The sequence below is a fragment of the Hyperoodon ampullatus genome (genome assembly GCF_949752795.1).
Source record: "Hyperoodon ampullatus genome assembly, chromosome: 2".
NCBI classification, from domain to species: Eukaryota; Metazoa; Chordata; class Mammalia; order Artiodactyla; family Ziphiidae; genus Hyperoodon; species Hyperoodon ampullatus.
The window spans coordinates 107,104,456-107,123,118 of NC_136915.1; the positions used below are offsets into that span (position 1 = coordinate 107,104,456).

At 39.5% G+C, this 18,663-nt stretch overlaps 1 protein-coding gene across 1 annotated transcript in view; it reads right to left on the reverse strand.

The window, feature by feature from the left end:
* The window catches only part of NOTCH2 (notch receptor 2), a gene marked incomplete at both ends in the record, with an annotated part of 177,456 nt that overhangs the window by 82,349 nt on the left and 76,444 nt on the right, over nt 1–18,663 (reverse strand). The window contains 2 exon segments of the mRNA XM_079696531.1: nt 7,602–7,937; nt 11,387–11,646. Coding sequence (XP_079552657.1) covers nt 7,602–7,937; nt 11,387–11,646 — 596 coding nt within the window.

Sequence of the window (18,663 nt, forward strand, 5' to 3'; positions counted from 1 at the left end):
GGTAAGAAAACAAGTAGGTGAAGGAGTTAATTCATGGTTGAAGCATGGCCTCTGGGGCCAAACTGCCTAGATTCAATTCTCACCCTTGCCATGCAGTAGCTCAGTGAACACGGGCAAGATACTTAAACTTTCTTTCCTCTCTGGGGTAATTAACAGGACCTACCTGAAAGGTTGTTTTAAAGATTAAATGAGTCAGATATAAAAAACACTTAATTCAGTAAATTGTGTTGGAACAACTGAATATCTAGATGCAAAAGAATAAAGTTGGACCCCTTCCTCATCCCATATACAAAAATGAACTCAAAATGTAAGAGTTAAAATTACAAGACCCTTAGAATAAAACATAGGAGTAAATCTCTGTGATGTGGGCTAAGCAGAGATTTCTTAAATATGACCAAAAGCACAAGCAACAAAAGAAAACATTGAGTTTGGAATTCCTCAAAATTAAAAACATTTGGGCTTCAAAGGATACCATAAAGAAAGTAAAAAGACAGCCCAGAGAATGGGAGAAAATACTTGCAAATCATGTATCTGTTAGGAGAATTATGTCTAGGTTATATAAAGAATTCTTACAACAAAAATTAAAATACAATATATATAATATAATAATACAAATAGCCCAGTTATAAAATGGATAGAAAATCTAAATAGACATTTCTCCAAAGAAGATATATAAATGGCCAATAAGCACATGAAACGATGCTCAACACCAGCCATGAAGGAAATGCAAATCACAACCATGATAAGCTATCACTTCACACCCACTAGGATGGCTATAATTAAAAAGACAGATAACAACAAGTGTTGGTAAGGATATGGAGAAATTGGGAATCCTCATACACTGCTGGTTGTAATGTAAAATAGTGCAGCCACTATGGGATATAGTGTGGCAGTCACGAAGAGACTAGAGTTACCATATCACCCAGCAATTCCTCTCATAAGTATATATCCAAAAGAAATGAAAACATATGTCCACTCAAAAACTTGTACAAGAATGTTCACAGCAGCATTATTTAAAATAGCCAAAAAAAGTGGGAGCAGCCCAAATGTCAATTCCCTGGTGAATGGATAAATATTGATACAAAGTGGTAAATCCATACAATGGAATATGATTCAGCCATAAAAAGGAATGAAGTACTGATACCTCCTGCAACACAGATGAATTTTGAAAACATTAAGTGAAAGAAGCCAATCATGAATGACCACATACTGTGTGTTCCCATTTACATGAAATGTCCAGAATAGGCAGCTCTATAGAGAAAGTAGATTAGGAATTGCCTAGTGCTGGGAGGGAGTTAGGGGGAGGTTAGGGAATGACTGCTAATGAATACTAAGTTTCTTTTGAAGTGATAAAAATGAGCTAAAATTTATTGTGGTGGTGGTTACATATATCTGTAAATATCCTAAAAACCACTGAATTGCACACTTTAAAAGAGAAAATTACATGGTGTGCAAATTATATCTCAATAAAGCTGTTATATTAGAAGGAAAAGCACTTAAAATAATGCCTGATGCACAGGAAGTGTTTTACACATATTAGTTAATACAATTGGCTTGGCCAAAAGGTTCGCTTGGGTTTTGCCATAAGATGTTACAGAAAAACCCAAACGAACTTTCTGGCCAACCCAATATTATATATCAATGGGATCAAAGCATCCCTGAGAGATTATCTACTCTGATCCTTCTAAGTTACAGATGAAGAAGGTAAAGGCCACGAGGCTGACCTACCCAAGTTTAAATGCCTAGTAGTCAGTACTCAACTAGAAATTTTATTCAGTTTCAATCAGTATGATCTCTGGGACCCCAGAGTTCCCTTTTATTAATCTGAAAAACTGATCTTGGGTCAAAAGTTCCCATGTCTGAGAAAACCCTAACCAAATCAGTTATCCTCCAAAGTTAAGACAGGATTTATGCTTTAAAGATAGAGTTACAGCACTCTTTGTGGCAATAGCTAGCAAATTCTTATAAGAAAGTCTACCTAAGGGCGAGGGGAGTAGGGAGGGAGGGTAAGGCTTAAATGAATAAGTTATAGTGGAATCACGTCTTAAAAATGTTTTAAGGTTTTAAGGGAAAGGGAAACAGACAAGTCTCCAGACCTGTGGGTGGGATGGGTGTAAAAGACTTACAGAAAGGCTCACATGACTGTACTAAAGGGAGTCCACTGCTTAAAGCCAATTCACATCCTTAAAAGGCCAAAAAGAAAGAAATTAAACTCAGAAGGAACATTTTAAGACTGTGCTGTTATAAAACCATGGGCCACGTAACTGATAAATGATGACAGTGAGGGTGGGGAGCAGAAAAGTGTCTTTCGAACTTGTCATCCCACACAGAGAACAGCATCTCTCAAGAGAGCTTCCATATCTTTCCATTTTCAGCCCCGGGGAGGTGTGAGGGTGGAAAGTCTTGGTACAGAGGCCCAAAGAAGACAGCAGAAAGAGGAAGCTGAGATGACACAACCAGGATTCTCCCAGGCCAGGCTGAAGGTCCTCAGGAAGAGCTTCTGTGCACAGGGATGAAAGAGTGAGGAAAACCCAGGGATGCCTGGAACTGGACAAAGGCACAAAAGTAAACAGCTATGTGCTACCTTCTCCCCCGCCTCTGAGAAGAAACCTGTCACAAGAGCAAGCGGGCCCCACCTCTGTCCCACCGGTTTCCTCGGCACACTGCATCCGTCCTCTGAATGGGCCCCAGTGAGCTCACCGACCCCATGACTGGCCCCTGGATGCCTATTCCACCACCCACCCAGGTGGCTGCTCCTACCTGCCTCCCTCTGTAGCTCCCAAATCATCTCCACTTCCCTTTCTAACTTTACCTCCAAAGAAGTCAGAGAAATGAATAAAGGGGTTGAAAAGAAATAAATTCAGAGCATTTTTTTAAATTATAGAATATAGGAATTCTCTTCTCTATCACATTCAATTCATTCATTTGTCAAATATTCATTAAGACTCAATTTTGTGCCGGCAGTAAGCTGGATACTGGGGGGCGGGATTAAAATGAGGGTGTCTACTCGCAAGGATGAACAGTCAGTTTGATAAGTGCTGTTCTAGATGTATACAGGTTGCGAAAGACCTCAGAAGGTTTCTAGTCCCCACGGGGTAGGGAATATGGAAGGCATTTCAGTGAAGTAGGTGCCTGTGACACATCATAAGGAATAAGTTCTATATAAAAAGGCAGGGTTGGGGGGGTGGTAAGTGACAGAAGGCTGAGGAGGTAGCACGGGCAAAACTGCCAAGCATGGCAGAACAGGAAAAACTTCCAGGAACATCAAGTAAAACTAGATGCAGGGCCCAGGTTAGAGGAGCTAAAATAATGTGCCCTGCAAAATGGGACGACAATTTCTGCATCTGCTCCAGTGAAACCTGCCAGAATATGATTAGTATAATACCCAAGAGAACATCACATGCCCGTGCATATGAGAATGCAAGAGGGAACTATTTCTAACAGTTTTTAAGTTCAGCAACTGCAGAGCAGACACAAAAGCCACAAAATGTGGTTAAGCTTTATTTTAATGATATAGGGATATAACATATAATCAGCCTGTAGTGTACAGAGGTGATCTACAAAGGATAAACCTTCCTTGTTTGGACAGGATGGATCAGACAGATTTTTATGAAGTTTAAAAATCATAAAGGAATAAGGAGGTACAGGAGAGAAAGAAAACAGGAAAGTCCATCAGGGACTGTCCTATCCAACTGTGAACTCACAGGTACAGCCAGGAGATACAAACAACCCACTGCTTTCTGATTACCTGTGCTACTTCTTAAAATATCACAAACATAAAACCAGTTTAACTCATTCTCTCCCCACTAACCCAAAAAAATTGGGAATCAGTGATTCAAGAATTTATTTTCTATTTTGTTCTTTTGTTAAAATTATTCTGGTTGAGTGCTCCTCCTCAGGGCTTCTGCTAAAAACTTTACCTAATGGTAGTTCATAAGGATCTGGATTATTAACAGTTGCTGATCCAAGAAGATGAAATACAGTTCCTTGGTTTGACTCTATCAGTTCCCTCTTGAATATATTCCTTTTTTCTTCCCTCTATGGAGAAACACTTCTTTCTTTATTACACAGGATGAGTCATTCTTGCAGTTTTAATTCCCTCCCCATCAGTCTTAAAATAATTCTAAAATCAACTCAGTAACTACAGTGCCCTTTGCAGGAAAAGAACTATATCTTAACCATTCAAAAATAATCACTAACTTATGTGGGGTTCACTGACTTTCAGAGTTGAAAAGAACTCCAATTCTTTTTACGCAGTACTAGTATAAAAACAAGTACAGAAGGAGAAGCTAGACTAAGTCTAGGGTGCATGTTACCAGGAAGAAAATGAAAAGACCAAAGTTACGTTCTCAATACTACCATATTATACTAAACTCAATCTGTCAATCAATAGGTATGTGCCTATTATATACCTGGCATGGTTTCTAGGTACTTGGGACATATCACTAAATAAAAACAAAGATCCTAGCTTTCACTCTGGAGAGGGGAAGAGGCAGCAGAATTTAGAAAAGACAGACAATAGACATAATGAGGTAAATTATATAGCACAAATTATATAGTAAGATGATGACAAGTGTTACAAAAAAAAGAAAAGAAAAGAAAAGAAAAAGTAGACCAGGGTCAGTAATGAAGGGGGAAGGGAATGGTTACAACCTGAAATAGGGTGATCAGGGTAGGCCTCAGTTAAAACTGCAAAAACTTGAAGTGTGGTGGGAAGCAGCCATCTGAGAATTGCAGAACCTGGACGAAAGCTGCTTTGCCTCTGGCTGACTTGGTTTCCCCACCTTTAGAACTGAAATAATGATTCTCTTCAAATAATGGTGTTGTTTACATTGAGATAGTAATTATTATTTTAAGTAACATTTTAGTCTCTTGGACAGTGTGGAGGGCAATAGGGGAGGGACAAGGAGAATGGTACTGCATTATGAAAAGGACTCTGTAAAAGAAAATCATCTCCAGGTATTATTTCCCCATGTGGAAATAAAGTTAATACTTTGCAAACTCCACCTGGGACATAAAAACAATGAGCATAAAATCTTATACATTGTATAAATATATATTTATTCACAGTGTTACTGCATTATCTATTGTTTTGAATTCTTTTTTAATTTCCTTCTATACATGGTCCAAGCTGACATCATCTGTTTTAGATCACGCGACCCTGAAAGGCAAGAACTAGCCTACTTAACTGTTTTTAAATATCTGCATGATATGTATGTATGTATGTAACAAATACTGTCTGATCATAATTAGAAATATCTCCTTTTTCTTTTAACATGAACCTACATTTTTTTAACCCAAACACCTCTAAGCATTTAACAAAAAGTCTTACACATTTCAAAGCACCTTCAGGGGAAGAGCAGTAGTACAGTGTCATGGAACAAGTTGTACAAAGCACAGGCTTTGGAAATAACCTGCTTGGATTTCAGGACTCAGCCTAACCACATGCCAGCTGTGCAACTTTGAGTAAATCACTTAACATCTCCAAACTTGAGTTGCTTCACCTGGGAAACTAGAAAAACAATACCTATCCCCAAGGTTTTTGTGTAATGGAGCTAATGGAAGCAGAAGTACCTGGCACAGTGCCTGACTCATAAAAGGCATTAAATACATGTTAGTAAACTCTTTCCCAAATCTTCTGCCCCCAACGCTGCACCCCCTTTCCTGATCCCAAACACACACGTACACGCACACACTTCGTCAGTGTGTAAAAAAATGTCTTGCTTTAAACTATAAGGAGAGTGTAAGAGACAGCCAGGATCTCCTTACTCCATCCCACTAGCCCTGGCAACCTCTCAGCTGTGGAATCCTTGGTTATTTCCTTTCTCAAGGAGGAGATACTATTCTGGTTTGACAGATCCTTTCCTGGACACACTCTCAGAATTCCCTAAGGTTGTTATCGTGGCTAATGGATAACAATGCAGGGGCTATGGGAGTGAATAATCACTCTCTCCCTGCTAAAAACTTCCTTTATTGACTTCTCTAACTTCCCGTTAGTACTTTGCTGCCAAATCAACCTCTTGTTCTAGGCAACTATTAAAAGTAATTTTCTTGAAACTAAAAAACACATTTAGTCTTCAACGATAAATTGCACTAACCTCAATTACTAGCCACTTAGGCTATTAGAATATTAGACTATTAGAAAATGTGCAAAATTAAATTGTTTACATTTCTATTTCCTTCTTTTAACCCTTAAAATGCAAACAAAAACAGGAGTGAAGAAAGATATCTTTTAGTTATTCCTTCTACAAGATAATGTGGATGACAGTAATATTAGGTAAATAAATATTTAGTGTCTAAAATGACAGCATTATCTATTCTTCATTGAAAGAGAAACTGAAAGCAATGCAATTAAATAGCTTGTTCTTGTGGCTTAGAGTTAAATGGTATCTTTTTCTATTATGTGGCAGTCTTGTATTGCTGTATCTCAAGCACACAGCACCGTGCCTAGAACATAGCTGGCAGCCAGTAAATTTTAACTGAATGAAATGAATAAATTACCATTTGCTTTTATCCCGAGGACCAACATATGACCTTTAATCCCCAAAAGATAAAACAAACGATCCCATTATATGTGAACCATATCCACAACACCAGAATCTAAGATTCCTACTCCAAAAGAGTGGCTAAAACAACTTCTTTTTGAGGCAATTCTGCTTACTTAGCACATTATTCCCCCCTACAGTTTTCCTTCTTTTGTTTTTGCACTAAGGTTATTTGTATAAAAAGCAGAATCTTTGTTGCCTAGTAATTCATCTGCTCCAGCTGCTTGTGTTCTGTTCCCAATCAAAATTCTCGGTTTTCAGCCTCCTCATCATTTTTATAAGGAGTTCCGTGAATCTGCCAGCCTGGCTCCTTTTTCCATCCCACAGAACACTGGGCCCCAGGCTCCCATACACTGCTCCTCTTTTTGCTTCTACCTTGGGGTTATGTATGGCTGTGCCATACATAATCTATCAGCGCTCATCAAAAAGTGTCCACTGATTAACAGAGCACCACTGCCACCCCAGTTCCAAAATTCTCCAACTTCAAGTCTGGGCAGGGCTACCCCAAAGTCAGAGAGACTACATGGAGAGGGTTCTAAAGATCAGAAGCTCAGTGAAAGTCACAGAAGGGTAGGTGGGTACAATTAGGTAGCTAGTAAAATAATCCATTATTCTATCAGAGGTAGAAACATATAGGAAAGTTGATCATCTATTATTATTGTCAATTCAGTTTAAAGCATTTTATTAATCATACATACACATTTTTCAATGTCTAATTCTCATTGTGTTCCTTTCCATTCCATAGACTTGTCTATTGTTTTCCCAGAGCTCTGTGTCCCTTATTTCTCACTGTTCCTCCAAAAAGGACAATAAAAAATTTCCAAGCCACTCATCATCATAAACCCTGACATGTTAAATTACCCCCTGCTCAGTTTACGGACCACATGGGCCCATAAAACTCCTCTCTCACCAGCAAACCACCCCACACAAAATTCTCACTTCCCCTTTTCCCTCCTGGGAAGGATACTTCTTAAAGGAACAATTGAACCACACCCATCCCCTTCCTTCCTGCTGGAGGTGCATCCCCCAACCCAGGACACTAGGGGGACTCCTTACCTGGAAGGCAGTTGCACTCAAAGGCGAAGTCACCAGTCTGCCGGCAGGTGCCTCCATTGACACAGGGGGAGGGTGCACAGGGCACGTAGGGACTGTCACAGTGCTGGCCTGTGAAGCCCTGGGGGCACTGGCACTGATAGGAACCCGGGAGGTTGAGGCAGGTGCCACCGTGCTGGCACTGTCCTGGAACGTCACACTCATTGACATCACTTGCACACTTCTGCCCTGTGAAGCCTGCAAGGCATGTGCAGGAGAACTGGTTGGCCACAGTGGTACAGGTACTGCCATTTGCACATGGCTGAGACAGACAGGTATCAGTCCATTGGCACAGTTTACCTAGAGGGAAGATAACAGAACTCAGTACTGCCCACAGAAATGAGGGTCAGCCCCGTCCCACCACCCCACATCTCCCACCCAAAGGGTGACATAAGGGAGCCTCTGCATGGAGAATCCCTAAGCTCTTTGTATTTTACAGGAAGCCCATATCAGAGCTTCCTCAAGTTCACCTGACAGGGGCACTCTCTAGGGCCCTCAGCTGAGACACAAACACTCAGTGGGTCACATGGGAGGGGGAGGGACTGCAGGTTAGTCGCAGGAAGCCTACATCAATCCCTGCAGCACAGGATCCAGAAGGGTCTGGATCCACCTACTGTCTCACACCTCCTTGTCTTTGCATAAGCTGCTCCTCTGTTTGGAAGGCTATCTTCCTTCGTGGTTACCTGATGGGCTTCAACTTATCTTGACAGCTCTACTCATAAGTCACCACTGCTGTAAAGTCATCCTAATGCTCCCCTCAGCTCCCCAAATCCCCACCCCCTCTCCCTCACACACACACACCCCTGCACGTGCAAACATATACCCCAAGTTTGCTGTTTCCTTTTATATCACCTGTCACACTGGCAGGGGTCAGATCCCTGTAGTAGGCTCTCAAATCATGTCTTTTGAATGAATAAAATGTATTGATAGTTTCCACAATAAATTATGACTAAATAGACCTCTTAGATGATAGAAACAAGTCAATATGACTTCTATTTCCCTTAAACACAACACACGTGCACACGTATTCTGGGAAACATTTTGTTGATTGCGGTCTTGACAAAAATATTGCTGGATGTGTTTGAAGGAGATACAGACTCTCTGGCTTCTTATATATGGAAATAACTAGAAGCTGTCATGAGAATAAAGGTCTAGAAAGGTAATTCTTGTGGACTCTCTCAGGTAGAAAAGTACTAGAAAGAAGCAGGAAGAAATTACTGAATCTCAAGGCATAACTCAAAGGAATCAAAGCAGATTCTTTGAGGTAGAAAGAGAGAGAAGAAAAATACTCCCATGCTACTAGTAAATTTGGTTTTCACGTGGTTTTTTGTTTTCATTAGTTTAAGCTTTTTTCAAAACTAAAGATATGAGAACCCCCTGAATTTGTTAGTACTCCAATTGGTTGTCTAGATAAACATCCAAATCTTTGACCCCAGAGAAAAGCAAATGACAGTCATGACAGCTTCTCTAAAAGAGAGAGAGAGGTGACACTTGAGCACACAGAAGCGCTCTCTGCCTATCAGGAATATCAAATCAAAGGGAAAAGGTGCAATAAAAATTTGGGTACAGCATGTATATCTCAGAGTGCTAAGCAGAGAGAAAATGAAGGAACCTCAATCTTTCTTCCTATTTTTTCTTCTGAGAGGTACTTACCCACAATGGAGAACAGATAAAAATGGTTACTTTTGACAACTGTGTATATCAGAGTATTTGCCTACAACTGAAACAAGAAGGTCTCTGACCTTGGTTTCCCATATATGTTTTGTACAAGCACTAACTTCCTGCCTCTGTTTCTTTACCTATGAGTGAGGTGAGCTCATATGGTCTGATGAGGTGGTATAGTGAGCTATCCCCAAACCAAAAGGGTGAGCTTGACCTGTGGCAGTTCCTAAAGTGACACACAAAGTGGCAGATGTGTAAAGATGATCAGAACCCTGCAGACCACCAAGAAGAGTTTGTTTTAATGGCAAAGGAATACATTTTAATTTGAGGGTTATTTCAGAGTAACATTTTAGTTATGAAGAAGACACTACTGCCATTTCCACTAGTCAGGATTAAAATGTGTTAAATAGATATGCCTTCCCTTTGCCTTGTGGAGCCAAACAACTCGAAACTGACAATCAGGAAAAAATTATTCTCTTAACCACCAAATCTCTTCAGTGACTCACAGTATCAATGCTGTCATAGTCATGATGGAGATAATGGATCATCCTAACTATTTTCTACCCATAACAACACCTTTTAATGAAAAACCAGTATAACAAGTATTCCAAACTAAATGATCCAGTCTAGTTTTCTGAATATGTCTTTCATTTTTTATTAGATTTATGGAATTGTGGATAGTGGGGGACAAAATGATGGATAGTTCTCCTTTTCTCGTCTAACTTCATAAACACATGTGATTCATTCTGAATAAAGCTCAGACCCAGCTTTGAAGAACCCACAATATAGTCAGATGAGAGACATGTAAAAGTTAATTACAATAAAATGTGACACATAAAATAACAGAGCATAGAGACTAACTGTGTAAAGGAATCATGAAAGGGTCACTAAGAGTTTACAGTAACATTGGGCAATCCCCAGTCGTAGAAAAGGGCGTTCCAGACAAAGGGGTGTGCAAAAGCACAGAGGCAACAGGAAGCATGACATTTTCAGGAAATGATGAGAACGCTGGCGTCACTAGAGCTAGATGCGTGTGAGGAAGTGAGGGTATAAGAAGACATAAGGCCTAGACTGTAAGGACTACACAAGCCATGTAAAAGAGTTTGTACTCTGCAGACAATGAAAAGTCACTAGGCTGGTAAGCAGGTGAGTTTGTGAGAAGATCTGCATTTATGTTAAAGATCCGTGGTAATGTGACAGGTGAACAAGAGGGGGAGAAAGTAAAGGCAAGGAAACCAGTTAGGAAACAACTGCAGGAGTCCAGGTGAGAGATGACCTGGACCTCACCTACAGAGCAGAAGAGGAAATGGAGAGTAGACAGGTGAGATGTATTTCAGAGATTAGACTGGGTGACTGAGTCTAAGTGGGGTTCAGAGAAGTGAGAGGGAGTTTCTAGTTTGGAGTATTTGGAGTGTACGTTGGTGCCACTATTATATCAACATGTTGAGTTTGAGGTACCTGTCGAATTTCTAAGGATAATATGCAACGGATAGTTAGAAATACGAGCCTGAATGTCAGGGTTGGGGTGCAGCTAAAAGGATGACCATGAGAGGCATCAGCAAGGGATGAAGATGGTGAGAGTTGAAGCAACTGGAGATAGCGAGATTCCCTGCGGAAAGCTGTGCTATGACTCAAAACAGGGCTCAAAACAGAATACCAAAGAACACAAAAATTAAATGCATGAGGACAAGGGTAAGGCAATGTAGAAGCAAATGGAACAATCAGTTTAGAAAGCCCGAAAAGCCAATGCCCTGAATGTCTGGGGAGAGGAGATTTCAAGGAATAAGTTATCAGTAACATGAAAAACTTTTCTTCTGGTGACAGTGAAGTAATTCTGATCCCCAATCCTGATACATATTCTTCAGGCAGTCAACTACTTCTGAGTATCTGACCCTTTTTCTTTCTCTTTCTACCCTTTCAAAAGGAACTGAAGGATAGTTGATTGGAACATTCCAGTTCCTTACCATAATGTTTAACATGTACCAGAGTTAGGGGACCCTAAAGAACCAGATGACAGTATCTAAAAGATGCTAAATAAAAGTACCTGCTGAGAATGGGAAAGTATGGCCTTGAGTCCCATTTGTTACCTGTAAAACCGACTTGGCAGGTGCACTCATAGGTATCCCGGCTAAGCACATGGCAGGTGCCTCCATTCAGGCAAGGGTGAGACACAAAGCAGGGGTGAGTGGTCGAGTACTGGCAGTCCTCGCCTATGAAGCCCGGGGCACATCGGCATGTGGCTTTCCCCAACATAGCCTGGGCCACACACGTCCCACCATTCTGGCAGCGGTTCTTCTCACAGGGGTCTCGATGTTGACAATATTCTCCCAAGAATCCCTCTGGGCATCTGTATGGAAAAGAGAGGAGTCCATGAAAACGCTTGACTTCTTGTAAGTCCCAAAACTTACAAGATAACGCAGTCCATTCAAGAAAACACTAGACTGTAAATTGAGAAACCCAAAGGTGCAACTGTAAAACTGACTCACTTTAGGAGAAGTGTTTAGAGTACTTAACTGCATACCCTCATGTCTTTTTGAGTTTTGGCAGGTGACAGAATATCAGGTGGGTGACCCAGCATGGTCTGCCATGGCCAGTCAGCATGACCCTTATTCAGAGGCAAAATACAGCCATAGCTTTTTTCATGTAGATGCAGGTTGGTATGCTGTAACAGCACCTTTTTGTGCAGCATTGTTGATACTTGTCTTCAAATTCATTAACTTTCTCATTTTGACTAAGTCAATTGATAGAATTAAGACATTCACATGATAATGTATGGACTGAGCCTCTTATCCTCTCCAATTTAAAATATATAAAATATCTCTCAAGCATTGAGAAATAATAAGTTCTACTTTTCTTGTTTCCACTGAGACATCAGTTGGCCTATACCTAGATTTCTGGGTTATGTTTGAGGGGTTGAGACTGTGATAAAGAAAAAGGAGGTACAGGAATGGGGAATGGTTCAAAGGGGCTTTTCAGAAACTTAAATCTGTTAAGATATTAGTAGCAGGCAGCTTCCCTAACCAAAAAAAAAAAAAAAAAAAAAGCACAGAATATAATTAAAATAACATTTAAAATATCCAAGGTACCATACAAACACCAAAGTGAAGAAGGGAAAACAATTCAAGAATAACATTCTATAACATTTTCCACACACTGTGTTGAGGAATCTTCTTATATGCCATCCATTGATTCATAAGATACACAACCATCCCAAATAGTATGTAATATTTATGACAGTTTTCTCTAAACACCATAAAAAGGCATGGAAAGTCTCCATTTTCATAATGAAGAGGTTGTTCAAATGGGACCTCTAAGAAGCATTTAAATGGAACACAAACTCTTTGATTCTAACTATAAATCTTGCCATTTGGCTGTAACCCAGATATTTGGTTCAACCTCTTTCTCCATTTTACTTTTTGGAGGATAGAAAACTAACTTAAAGGCTGTTCCACCATTACCTCGAAGATAACACATTTAAACCAATGTGTTTAAATCCTATCACATCTTCCAATGCTCAATCACTATGTTCTGACCCTCCCAATCACCCAGACTTGAAGCACTGGGGTCCCGTCTCACTCCTTCTTGTCTTTGCCAACCATATCCATGATGTTTTATTAGCCACTGGTTGACCAGGTGAGGCCTTTAGAGGTCACAGTTTTGAGAAAAGGAGAATGAGATATTTGGGAACTAAGATAGTACATGCCCCGACGAATTACACAGTAGCTAAAATGGCTGGAGGAGGAAACAGAGCTAGTAAGTAGCTACAGTGGCAGTGATGTAACTGACCCCAGCCTCCTCACCTTTTCCCAGAGCTCTGAACAGTAAGAGTGGTAGAGCCAGGAGCAGCTAGAGCTCTGAGCATCCTCATGAACAGATGAAGCTAGAGAATGAGAGGCAGTGAGGAGAGGGCACAGCACTGAAACCAAAGACTGGCTGAAGTTTCCAGTGAGGAGTCTGCACCTCATACGGTGAGGAGACCCATTTGGAGTCCTGGTGTTATGATCTTGGACAAGTTATTGGGTTGGCCAAAAGGTTCGTTCAGTTTTTTCCATAAGATAGCTCTAGTAGCACTTAGTTGTCTTTAACTTCATTCGAAACAATTTTGTTAGACTGTATTGTGACAGCTGTCATATCAGTGTACATTTTTTAAAAAACTTACCAAAATTGGTGAATTTTTGTGTAGCCATTTTAATACTGAAGATGGAAGAAAAAGGCAGCATTTTCGGCATATTATGCTTTATTATTTCAAGAAAGGTAGAAACACAACAGAAACGCAAAAGAAAAAGAAGATTTGTACAGTGTATGGAGAAGGTGCTGTGACTGATCGAATGTGTCAAAAGTGGTTTGCAAAGTTTCGTGCTGGAGATTTCTCGCTGGACGATGCCCCATGGTCAGGTAGACTAGTTGAAGTTGATAGTGATCAAATAGAGACATTAATTGAGAACAATCAATGTTCTACCATGCAGGAGACAGCCAACATACTCAAAATATCCAAATCAAGCATTGAAAATTATTTGCACCAGCTTGGTTATGTGAATCGCTTTGATGTTTGGGTTCCATGTAAGTTAAGTGAAAAAAAACCTTCTCGACAGTATTTCCGCATATGATTCTCTACTTAAACGTAATGAAAACATTCCGTTTTTAAAACAAATTGTGATGGGCGATGAAAAGTGGATACTGTACAATAATGTGGAACGGAAGAGATCATGGGGCAAGTGAAAGGAACCACCACCAACCACACCAAAGGCCAGTCTTCATCCAAAGAAGGCGATGCTGTGTATATGGTGGGATTGGAAGGAAGTCCTCTATTATGAGCTCCTTCCAGAAAACCAAATGATTAATTCCAACAAGTACTGCTCTCAATCAGACCAACTGAAAGCAGCACTCAACAAAGCATCCCGAATTAGTCAACAGAAAATGCATAATCTTCCATCAGGATAACGCAAGACTGCCTGCTTCTTTGATGACGAGGCAAAAACTGTTACAGCTTGGCTGGGAAGTTCTGATTCATCCGCTGTGTTCACCAGAAATTGCACCTTTGGATTTCCAATTATTTCCATCTTTACAAAATTCTCTTAATTGAAAAACTTTCAGTTCCCTGGAAGACTGTAAAAGGCACCTGGAACAGTTCTTTGCTCAAAAAGATAAAAAGTTTTGGGAAGATGGAATTATGAAGTTGCCTGAAAAATGGCAGAAGGTAGTGGAACAAAACGGTGAATATGCTGTTCAATAAAGTTCTTGGTGAAAATAAAAAAATGTGTCTTTATTTTTACTTAAAAACCGAAGGAACTTTTTGACCAGTCCAATACTTAACTTCACTATCAGCTCTCTCACATTTTAAATAGTTAATAAAGCTACCTGCATCGTGAAGCTGTTGTAAGAATTGAACAAAATCAAGTATGTGAAAAACTTTATAAATATGTAAAAGTTTTGCAGATGAAAAACATTTTTTCTCTCTTTGCATTTACTGAGGAAAAATATAATGCTTTATTCAAATCACAGCTTGATTTTATAATAGAATAGGTAGGTTATTTGCTGATTATTTTTTAAGTAAAGGAGCAAAAATTGCCAACGTAGCATAGATAAAATTAACCCTGAGCTATATTATTAAAAGCATTTGCAATTACTCAAGGTATCTGTTATGGATGATGTTAGAAACTGCGACACAATTCTCATTCACAGTGACAGTCCTCTGGGCATTAAGCCTGGCTAACACCTCTCGATTCTCCCACACGGGAATTCTTTGCCTTGTAAATAATGGCAAACTTTAAAACCTGGGTGGGCTTTGCCCAGCTTTGCTTCCACCACCTCCCCAACACTATCATACGGCATCTTCTCGGAGAATGCAAACTCATTCAAAAATGAGCTTCATAAACATGTAATGAAAACGTAAGGTTCCCAGGAAAACAAAAATGAAAACAATATGCAAGATTCTGAAGCCAAACAAACGTATTCCTGAATTATCTATTACTAAGGTTTAATCTACATTGTTGCTTCCTACCAGTACGGAAAAAAAAAGTTTCAACTAAGGTATGTTTAAGAAACCAGTAAAAACAGAGGTGGTAACTACAGCTTGTGGGTCTACTCTGACCCACTGCCTATTTTTTATGGCTGGAGAGCTAAGAACAGTTTTTACATTTTTAAATGGTTGAGGGAAAAAAATAAAAAAAACAATAATATTTTACGACATTTGAAAATTATGTAAAATTCAAATTTCAGGGTCCATACATAAAGTCTTATTGGAACACAACCATACTCATGCATGGAGGGACTGTCTATGGCTACTTTCGCACTACAGTAACAGGGTTGAGTAGTTGTGATGAAACGATATGGCTCGAAAAAGTGTTTACTATCCAGTGCTTTATAGAAAAAGTTTGCCAACTCCTGACTGATAGAATATCTGAAGCCTAATTCTATGTATAGCATCCAACATGCTTATTAATAATGATGTTGATGATGAAGAAGAACATTCTCATATCAGTTTCCACAAAGAACGTTACACTCATTCATTCATGCAACAAGCATTTACTAAGTGCCAGGCATTGATTGTTCTAATGCTAGGAAAATCCTTGAACTCATGGAGTTTAAATTCTAGTAGGAGAAGACAAAAAGCAAAATTAGTAAGTAAAATATATAATTTGTTATGTGACATTAAGTGCTATGTACAACAATAAAACAAGAAAGGGGCACAGGAAGGGAATGAACTGGGGATAATGGAGGTGGATTAAGTGAGGTATTTCAGTTACAAATAGGAAAAGCAGAAAAGGCCTCACTGAAAGGCACATTTGAGTCAGAACGTGAATGAGGTGAGGGACTAGCCATGCAGGTATCTAGGGAAGGCATGTTCAAGGCAGAGAGAACAGCAAATGCAAAGGCCCTTAAATAGGAAACAGTCCTGGCACGTTTGAGGAATAGCCAGGAGACCTCTGTGGCTCCAGCAAAGGGATTAAGAAAAAAAAGTAGCAGAAAATAGATTACAGCTATAACTGGGAGGCAGATGATAAGGAGTCTTCAGGCCACTGCAAAGAAGGATTTAGGGTTTTACTCTAAATGAGATAATACTTAGATATGATGTACAACTGATTTATTCTCCTGAAGTCCATTACAGCAACACGTCTTATTTTTATGGGAAACTAGACCCATTGTTGGTATAATAATAAAGACTTTCTTATTTAAAATGTTCTAAAGGGCTAGACATCAGCCTATTCCTTTACCTTAAAACATGTACAAGTCTCTTTTAACCTACATTTTTCACTAAGCCTCATTTCCCTTTCCAAATTCTTCCTTCACATACAAACTTCTATAACTGTAGCCTAATTTTACAGCTATTTTCCCTTTCTTTTCCATTTTCTTATTTGTTCCTTTGCAGTAAAACTTTCATTCTACTTATTGCCCAGAAACTATGTCCTAAGAGCAATGACTTTCCCCTTGTCAAGTTCAATGGTCTCATCTGAGATTTCTTCATAAGGAAATTCTCTCTCCTATAGGAGGTACTGCTGACCATGTCTCCATCACTCTACTTGTTTTACATTTGGCTTTTATGACTCCCTCTGTATCTCAAAGCTTGGTAAATTCTTAGTCTACATTGCTGAATCCTCTTCTCCTTCTTCCCCATCAATTTATGGCCACTTGAAGCTTAAGTCTGGGCTGGACTACTCTTTTCTCTCTTAGGTATTTGTTATTTTTGTTATTGTTCATTTTGTTTTAAGCAACTACCTTCATGTATACAGCTCCAGTTCTATATGTTCAGTTTACTAAAAGTCATCTACTTACCCTAATATATCCTGCCAATACTTGAAACTAAACATTTCAAAAGTAGGATTATATTTCCATGACACTTTAATTCCTCCATTTTTCTAAGGCTTCCATTCACAATCTCAGAAGTCATTTTTGGTTAATCCTTTTACATTATATACAACTTATGAACATGTTCTGATGTCTTGTTAACTGAATTCCTACAGTACTCATCCTTCACACGCACTGTTCCCTTTCTGATAAAAAATTCTGATCATCTTAAAAGCCTCAGGCCAGACATCTTGTTGCTGTCTTTTTCCCCACTTCCATCCATCCTTGTAATAACAGAACCTTGGGATTAAAGACACCCTAAGGTAATTTCTACCCAAAGAGATAATTCTTTCTAAAATATCCCTAAAAGACGACCACAGCCTCTACTTGAATAAAAGTAGTTAAGCATGGTGTCTGAGAAATAGAATTTAATAAATACTTGAAGTTATTTTGTTCCTATTATTAAAAGCACAGACACTAGAACCAGATCACCTGGATTTCAATCCCATGTACTCTATGAGTGATCCTGAGCAAGTTACTAAACCTCCTTGTTGTAAAATAAATTTAATAATAGTGCCTACCTTGTAGGGTTTTAAATAATTGTAAAGCACTTAGAACAGTATGTAGCACATAGTAAATGCCATGTATTTGTTAAGTAAAATAAAATTACTGGCTCACTACTTTAACAATAGAACTCTCTTCGGTGTGGGTGGATCCCCATGTCAGGAAGCTCTTTCTTTCTGATGTCTTCAAATTCTACCTTCCTTCCTAGGTATGTATATAGCAAGAGGGATAAAACATAAGTCCATGGAAAAATCTGTAAAGAATGTTCAGAGCAGTATTATTCGTAATAACGAAAAGTAGAAACAACCCAAATGTCCATAGCTGATGAATGGCTAAATAACATGTGGCATATCCATACAATGAAATATCTTTTTTTTTTTTTTTTTTGCGGTACGCGGGCCTCTCACTGTTGTGGCCTCTCCCGTTGCGGAGCACAGGCCCCGGACGCGCAGGCTCAGCGGCCATGGCTCACGGGCCCAGCCGCTCCGCGGCATGTGGGATCTTCCCGGACCGGGGCACGAACCCGTGTCCCCTGCATCGGCAGGTGGACTCTCAACCACTGCGCCACCTGGGAAGCCCCATGAAATATCATTTGCCGTAAAAAGGAATGAAGATTTGATACATGCTGTGACACAGATGAACCTTGAAAATACCATGCTAAGTGAAAGAAGCTAGACACAAAAGGCCACATATTGTATGACTTTATTTTTGTGAAATGTCAAGAATAGGCAAATCTATACAGATAGAAAGTAGATTAGTGTTGCCAGGGGCTGGGAAGAGGGGGAACTGAAGAGGCACTACACTAAGGAGTAGAGAGTTCCTTTAAAGGTAATGAAAATGTTTTAAAATTAGATAATGTTGATGGTTACACTTAACTGTTAATATACTAAAAACCACTGAATTGTACACTTCAAAAGGGTGAATTTAATAGTATGTGAATTACTGTTGGTGGGAATGTAAATTGGTGCAGCCACTATGGAAAACAGTATGGAAGTTCCCTAAAAAAACTAAAAAC